The 8,738-nt window shown below is 44.2% G+C and overlaps 1 protein-coding gene across 2 annotated transcripts in view; it reads left to right on the top strand.

Annotated features, from left to right (window-relative positions):
• Positions 1–8,738, top strand: part of GSG1L (GSG1 like) — an 84,300-nt gene that overhangs the window by 66,057 nt on the left and 9,505 nt on the right. For both annotated transcript variants that reach the window (XM_090151858.1, XM_090151859.1), the window contains one exon: positions 1,553–1,720. In XM_090151858.1, coding sequence (XP_090007984.1) covers positions 1,553–1,720 — 168 coding nt within the window. The remainder of the gene's footprint in view (positions 1–1,552; positions 1,721–8,738) is intronic.

Raw genomic sequence — 8,738 nt, 5'->3', positions numbered from 1 at the left:
ATCACAAGCATTTAAGAACAAAAAATGTCTCCAAATATTATCCACCAGGCAGTAAGCAGGCACAGTGAAGCGTGTGGTTTCAGCTGGCGTTTTCCTTGAAATCAATTAGGAGACCAGCTGGAAATATTTGGGGATGTTAGAGCTTCTCCACACACTGTTTGAAGACACTTGCAAGGCTTCCCTGTGCCTGGACACACACAGCACAAGTTTCCTTCCCACTTCTCAACCCAACCACAGGAACCCTATCAAAGCTTCATCCCCCTAGGGTTCTCTGCACTTCCTTCTCATCTGGTTGCATCTGGCAGACAGGTTCAAAAAGCCCAAGGAAAAGGCTGCCTCTACACACTTCATTGCCATGGGAGTCCCTGAAGGACTGTTGTTATGCATTGAATTTTGAAGTCACTGAAATGAGCCATTTCTGTTTACTTGAACCATTTTTTCCCCAGATTTTTCAGTTCACGAATACGTGTTCTTCACTTAATTTTCAATGAAGAACTGTTTCCTTGTCTGCAGAACATTTGCAGAATGGGAAAACAGTTCATGCTGAGGGCTCTGTTTATAATGTTTATTTATGAGGTAATGCTATTGTGCTGTTTTTTCTGTCCTGCATAATTTATAACAGTGTTAAAATTGGTTATAGAAAAGATGAAAGAAAGGAGCAGGTTAAGTGTGTAGCTGACAGACAATTAAGTTAATCTAAGTTAGTTAAAAATTCAGTGTGAATAACACATAGCTGGAGCTGATGGGCTGAATGCAATGGCCAGGGGAGCCTGAACATGGATAATTTCTGCAAACAAAAGGAGTTCTTCATGCTGGGAGCCCCGTGCTAACATTGCTGCTCCAGCCTGGCACTGCCACGGTCACTTTATTCCCACTTCCTTCTCCTGCTGTCTCCCCGTGCTCCTGGTTGTCACTTGCATATGCACACCATGGGCTGCCCAAGGCTGGCTAGCACTGCCTGCGTGCTTGGGCCATGGCCCTCAGGTTGGGGCTCTCTACAAAATGGAACTGTTGTCTTCTGCTCTGGTTGGGCTTTCGGAGACTGGATGTAAGCCAGGAATGCTAGAAACAACCCTGAAACAGGAAAAGCATAAAGATATTAATCTGATGAAAGTAAAATGGAATAGAAACCATCCATCAGGTTGTGTTGGCAGTTAGTATCCCATGGATGCTCTCTGAGGAATTATAGTTTTCTGCATGGCTCCTTCCAGGAATTCCATACTGCATTTAGCACTTGCCTGCTAGGATCTGAAACACTGCAAAGAGAAATCAAGACATGCTGGAATTTTGTCACAGTGCCCAGAGTGTTAAGATTAGCACTCTTCCATATGGTTCCCCATGGGATTGAAGCTGTGCCCAGCCCTTAGCTCAGCATCCTGCCAGCGTGCCTGAGCAAGTGCCAGAGGTCGCTGGAGGTAAGATGAGGAGAATGGGTTTGTCATTGCTGACTTACCTGCCCGGTCACATCCTGTGTATGTGTGTCTCTTGGCTTCAGAAATATAACATGAGCTACTGTCTTAACCCAGCTGTCTGCTGGTTTCTCTCTCCACAGTCTGGCGTGGGGTTCTTTCACCTGCTGCATGGCGGCCTCCGTTACTACCTTGAACTCTTACACTAAGACTGTCATTGAGTTCAGACACAAGCGCAAAATCTTTGAGCAGGGCTTTCGAGAAGAACAGAACTTCCTAGACCAGGAAGCCATCAAGTACTTCAGAGAAAGGTCAGTGCAGACAGCCTCTCTATGCTCAGTGGAGGTTTTCACGGACTCTGCTAGTCTCAGAAAATCCAGGCACGTGGGCAAAGTCCCAGAGATACCTGGTGAAGATGCGTGTTAAAGAGACAAGAGATCCTACATGGTCTGTTTTTTTCTTAAATTTTGTGATGTCCCAGTGCCTGCTTGTTCTCTTCTACTCGTTAAGACACAAGGCTGACCAGTCCTTACAGCATGCATCTAATTCACAGAAATTCATATGAAGCTATATTGCAAATGCAAGCAGATATTCCTTCCCTGAACAAGGTGAAATTGGGGGAGGGGGGGTTTAGCAAATGTTACAGCTGTCCTTTCTCAGAGTGTGTAATGGGTAATGCCTTAAAATCCCTAATAGCTACTGAGATATATTCCAATCACCACTGGAGTTGCCATCTTCCATACTCACATGCTACAACTCATCCTGAACTCCTCCTCACAAAATCATGCATCTGTCACATTGCAGTGCTATGCTCCTCTGCAGAAACACCCACATTTCCACCCACACTGCTGCCAGGGTCCTGGATTCACTTCAGATCCTGGCTAGGCTCTGAAAACCCACAAATGCTCCTTTGCTCTGCCTCTGAGCACAGCCTGTCCCTGTGTACTGCCCACCCCACACTGCTGTCCCTGCACACTGGGCCCATCATCATGCATGGCCCATTGGCACACACTGCACACATCTGCAGACTCGGGTGGCTCTTTAGAGCCAACTGCTCAGTAGCCAGCTGGTCTTGACCACAGAGATCTAAGTTCCATATTCAGTTCTTTTCTTGACCAGTATGACAAGAGGAATGCTACCAGCAACACCTCTCACAGGCATTTTCCACTTCCTAACAGCTACTTCCAGCTCTGCATTTCACCCCTGTCTATTTCTGCTGAACCCCAGCAGTGCCACCTCCTCCCCAGCAGCAAGAGGGCTACAGGGCAGAGGTACAAACACAGCCTACAGTCAATCTTGGCATATGCACTGCTCTTCCCTTCTCATACAAGACTGGCCTCTCGCACACTCTTTGGCCTCCTATGTGATTCCATGCTTGGTCCATGACACACTAATCATCCCTTCCCCTTCCCCTGTACTTCCATATATACACAAAGACTTTCCCCACACACACATACACACCTATCAGCAACAACCTTCACCTCACTGCTTGCTCATCACAACCATCTGTGACAAACATCATTCTCCTTTCCAAACAATACTCTGGTCAGTCTACTGTCAGCCAAGCCCTGTGCCCTGAACCACTGCTACCCAGCTTGCTTTTCTTGCTTTTACCAGTGCAGTCAGTCACACCTTGTGCTTGTCGCTGGTGGGGTTGTGCCTGAGAACACAGCCCATGTGAGCCACTGGAGCAATTCCACTTGCTGGAAGCAGATCAACCACTCTGAGGGTGCTGACATACGTCACATAACTTATCTTTTTGCCTATGGAATAATTATTTGATAAAAAGCATAGAAAAGGCCTCAGACTTTGTAGGATCCCTCTGAAGGGCACTGGGGGTTCACAACTAGGGCACAGGTATGCCATGTTAGAAAGTAGGCTAATTTATTGTGAGTTCTGTAACTTTCTTGTTAGCTGAAATGGCTGCTCTGAGATACCTGCTGTCCTTCTTTGACAAGAAGCTTAAGGCTTTACTTAAAACAGAAGGATGTGAAGAACACAAAAACACTGACCTCAGACAACAGGAAGGTGTGAGAGGCTCCTTAGGGAACCTCCATGGAACAAGGAGCTACTAAATTCAGAGAATCCTCACCAAAAGCCTGTTGCTGGAAGCAACATAGAAGTATTTTGGGTAAAACATACCTAATAAGCATTTGTTGTTCTTCTGACCAAAGCAGCAGGTTCTCAGAAGTGGAAGAACATCGCTGGGAAGCTTTCAGGAGACAGGAAAGCTGGCAGGATCAGACATCTCAGTAGCAAATCGAGGAGTTCTCCTGAGCAGGAAGAAAGAGAGACCTTGTTGCTTATAACATTGCTTTGGTTAGTCAACCTTAAATAGTCTGTGCTGATACAATTATTCCTCTGTCAAATTTTGAGTTTTCACTCTACCTTTCAAACAATCTTGGAAGGATCATAAAAATGACCCAACCAACCGTGACTTTCTTAATTCTGCATTTAGAGATGGCAATTAACTTTTAAAAACTCTTTGCATGAAATGAATGTACACAGGGATGGAGAAGGGATCACCGTGTGCCTTTGGGGAGCACCAAGTGAGGGGAAATGGTCAGCAGAATGACTGAACTGAGAATTACAGATGTGAGACCAGCAGGATCGTAAGCAACAGAGTGTATTTTGTCATATTGAGAGGTGCTAAGGAAACTTGATAAAATATTACCACTGCCATTTCTGGAACAAGAACTAAAGACGTTAACTAAGTAACCTTTTTCATCCCACATCTGCATTGTGTGGTTTGACTTGGATTCTTCCTGCACTCACACCAAGACACCAGAGGAGCAGGTCTTAGTCCACAGAGGCAGTAAGCTGAATGCAGCACTACAGGTTTGTCTCCTCTTGGGAGCAAGGTTTCATTTTACCTATGCAACTAGTAGGTATTTAACACACACAGCCAAGAAAAAAAAGAGAAAGGTGCTACCTTAGCCAGTATAAATCCATGTTTTACATATGTCACTCAAAACGAGCTCCATACTAGGCAACAGATGTAGGAACAGTCTGTTCCTTGTGGTTGCTCTGTGTATTGGTCAGGGATGCCCTGAATTTCATGTTTTTGTCTCTACCACTTGCTCTATGGCAGGACTGTATATTTTCTTCACCCCTCCCAGCTTCTTTGCTCATTTTGAGTCTGTGTGAACAATTCACTTGTTGCTCATCTCCATTCTCCTTTGCACAAGTGTGGCAAACACAGCCCAAGCACGGCGTGTTTCCAAAGTGAAATCACACCACGTGCAATAACAGCTGCAGCAGACAACTGAAGGTCCCTCAATGGACTCCCGAAATGAAGCTGCTGCTTTTCTAATATAGCCGAACACACACATGCATGGCATCCATCCTCTTCCCATCCATGGCAGGGACACATACGTGCCCAGACCACGCATGCAGCCCTCAGTCTGGCTGTCACCTCTCATTCAGAATGAATATCCCTGCCACATCCCTACTCACACTGCAGTGAAACCTCACAGACCCCTCCGCAAACCCATCTCAGCTGCTGATGCCTTACATTTCTGTACTGGTAATTACAGCATTCTTGCAATGTTTTTAATTAGCAAGTTGTTGATACTTGAGCTCAGATTCCCTGTCAACTAATGTGCTTCGTGATTACGATGTTTGGGTTGTTGGTTTTTTTTTTTTTTTTGCATTATATCTGTTGTATCTGAACATGTAACAAGAAATGCAGAGAGCATTAGCATGGAATCATCCCAGAGATCTAGAGCTGGGCAGCAATACAGGCATTTGTTTTTTAAATGCTAGAACACTTAGAGTTAGCACCAGCACTGTGACCAGGGTGTACTGTGAATGCAGCAGTGCTGCAGCACCAATTAGCAGCACAGTGTTTCTGGATTCTTTGTGTCACCAGGGAAGTGCTGGCAGCTCCAGCAAGGACGTGACTTCCTCTAGCTTTGATCTTTCTTTGCACAAACAGAAATTAACTTAGATTCTCCTTCCTTCCTGGGCATATATCCAGGCATATTTTTCCTTCCCTCCTACTCCTGCATCTCCATGTTCCTTTTCAAACCTTATAAATAAAGCCCTGCAGCCCTTCTCCCTTCCATTTGTGCATATCACTTCCCTCTTCCTCGCATGTTTCTCTGCCTCAGTTCACATTCAGCACCCTACATACACACACAGTTAGCCCCCACATTGAAATGACTCAGTGCAATGGACAGTTTTCTAAGAGGAAATTATTTTTTTGTGAAAGTTCAAGTCTTAATGTTAGTCTCCACAGCTGCAATTCATCATTTGGGAGACAGGAAAAAAAAAGTTACCCCCATTTTGGCTTGGGGTCCCTTCCAACCCAAGCCATTCTATGATTCTATGACGATTTGCTGGAACATATATTTATAGGCCCCTGCTCCCAGATATGAAGAAGTCTGTATTACAAAAGATAATTAACAATAAAACAGCACCAATCTTGCAAGTGCTTTGTCAATCACAGCATCACTGCATCGCATTTGATTTTTACCATATATAACTGCAGTGCCTTCTCAAGAGGACCCCCTAAAACACCACCAGAGGAATCACCAGCAACACATTAGATGAAAGAGCTGTGATGTTCCCCTTGAGAGCTCCTAACTCAAGAAGCATGCACACATTCTCCCCCACACAGGGGATAAGACACATCAACACATGGCTCTGACACCTGATCCACCTCAGCTACGATGCACACAGCGCAGACCTTTAAAGCTCCAGGAAGGAAGATCAGAAGCAAAGGACCAGCAGAGGCTTTTAGATGAGAGTATGGAAGAACTGGAGCCTAGAGTGAGGGGTGGGGGGGCTGAAAGGGTGAAAACCAAATTCAGGTGATGATTCTTCATGAAGCAGGACAAGCACTACCCAAAGCAAGGAATAAGAAGTTATTGAAATGATATGAATAAACATGAATGAGCCACTGACCTCTTCTACCGTTGACATGAGGAAGAAGAGGAGCAGCTTTTGAAACACATCCAGGCCTGGTCAGGCTGTGGGAGAGGTGCTGAGTCCCACTGGCAGTGCAGCCACTGCAGAGTCAGCCATCCTGGCAGCATGGCAGAAAGGCCCCAGTCTGCCATCCAACCTTCTGCTCCTGTGAAGCATTGCAAATCTCACTTACTAATGATCTAAGCCAACGTACAAATTGACCAGGTAAATCTGGAAAGTCCAGCCTTCCATATTCATAGCACTCTAATTGCCAACTTGCAGCTGTCCATCAACACCCTCTGTGGCACTGAGCTGGTCTCACAGTATTTTCCTTGCTATCTGAGCCTTTATTCTGATCTGCAAAACCAGTGAAACTTCAGGCAGATGCTGCTGGTGACATTCTAACTTGAGCTGAGCACAGACACTGATTCCAGTGCAGAAATCTTGTCTCCGCAGGGCTAGAAAATGCAGCTTTGAAATACTAGGAGTAGTTTGAAACAGATGCCAGAACCAAAACTACTACTGCAGAAGTAATAAATCAGGACTGTTCCTAGCTCTGAGAATCAGAACTTGTCCACTCATCATTTGTAGGCGCTATTTTTTCCTTTCTGTTCATTTCTTTCATGCACCTTAATCAGACCTTTCTTTCTCTAACTTCATTGTGCTCACATAAAAATGCTGTCCAAAGACACGCTCACCTCTTGCTCTGATTTCTAACTGGGTCACCTACATATTTCAACAAGTTTTAAGCTACTGACCTACAGCACCTCCCCTTCACATTGTCAGTATCTTTTCCTATGGACATCAATAAGAATTTCAAATTAGCTATTCACCTTTGATTAGCACACAAGGATAAGTGTAACATTCTGCCTTAGATTTACACTGCACTTTATTCTGCAGCACAGAAAGGTTTATCTGCAGAGCTGTTCCCTCTGGAAAATTACCCAGACTAGCATTTAAATGGTGAAGCACTAGCAACCTATCCACTTCAACACATATGTACACAACACAATGTTGTTAGCCCGTGACACTTAGATGCATCCTAAAAAGTAAAAGAATGGGAGAGAAGCAGCCCTGAGCCCCTCATTTCTATTCCCCATGGCCTCTTTACATATGCTTTCCCCATAGAGGGGCAAAGCTGATGGAACTGAGTCCTTCCTGAGACCATTGCAATCTCCATAGTGGGCCTGGCTGGCTATAGATGGAGGAGCCCAGGTATGTTGTCCCCTTATTTATTTTGACCCTTCCATTCTTTCCATTTCTGTAAATTTGGGAGCAGCCTTTGTTTCTGTTAAAGGTGCTACTTCTATATTCTCTTTTCCAGGACTGAGGAAGAGAGGGCTGAGGCTGGGGACCTGAGGTTACAGTGCCTCCATAGCTGCTCCCCAAATAGTAAGTGACCATGGCTCTGGATATACCCGATGCACAATGGCTTGTACTGTCCCCACAACTGGTTTCTTGGGTTTGAGAACAAGGTTTGCAGTAGGAAGCTCTGTAAACAGAGGTTCGTAATTTTCCCAGACAGTGCTGCCCAAACGATAATCAACTAGTATGTGAACAGTACCAAATTCTCAAGGATTCAATTTAAGATGTATCTATACCCTATAATTTTATGCTGTCTCAAGAAGCTGCGATTTCATAGTAGTTTTAAAAATATGCTGTAATTTACACCTGTATAGCTTTCATTATCACTACCCCTTTTCATCTATATTTATCACAAATTCATGATGATGCATGCTATTGAATTTAAAAGTAACTGAAAGCAGCTTTAATAGACAATAACACTAGTATAAAAAGTATAAAAAAAACCTTTTTTTTTTTTTTTGCACTTCTATTAATCTTTATTCTGAAGATTGTTATGCTTTTTATCTAGCATTCACAAAAAAATAATCTTACTTTAAGCACCAGAAATCAGTGGTTCAATGCATGGAGCAATATTGGTGGATGGTTCCAGTCCTACTCTGAATATTATATTTTGCCTTTACTCTCCAGGAAAGATGTGCTGTGTCTCCATCAATTTCCTTGCAAAGAAAGCAAGTGATTCTTCATACAGCAGGAGGGCGAGTTTGGGAAAGTGACTTGCTTAGCTGAGCTCTAAGATTAACTCTGAACCAATAAAAATTAGAAAGCTCGTGGCATTTTGTTGCTCCTGGCTTTCTGAGATGCACATCTCAGCCACGTACATAAGTTAGGTGTTCACAACCTTAGTAATTGATGGTGCTGCTTTGTATCAGACCTGCTGGAACAGCTCTCCAGCGATCTTCACACAGGCACGCTCACATTAGCACTTCTCTTAAGCTTGTTTTGCCACCAGCACAGTTGGTAACTCTTGCTCCTTAAGATATCATGGCAGTTGTAAACCTTTCCATAGGCAGATCCACATCCTTCATTTTCACAGGCCTGAAAAAATCCATTTGG

Source organism: Phasianus colchicus, chromosome 16, assembly GCF_987193195.1.
Source record: "Phasianus colchicus chromosome 16, bPhaCol1.hap1.1, whole genome shotgun sequence".
In the NCBI taxonomy this organism is placed as follows: domain Eukaryota; kingdom Metazoa; phylum Chordata; class Aves; order Galliformes; family Phasianidae; genus Phasianus; species Phasianus colchicus.
Note: the sequence above shows the minus strand (reverse complement) of the source record. Positions and strands in the feature narration are given on the sequence as shown.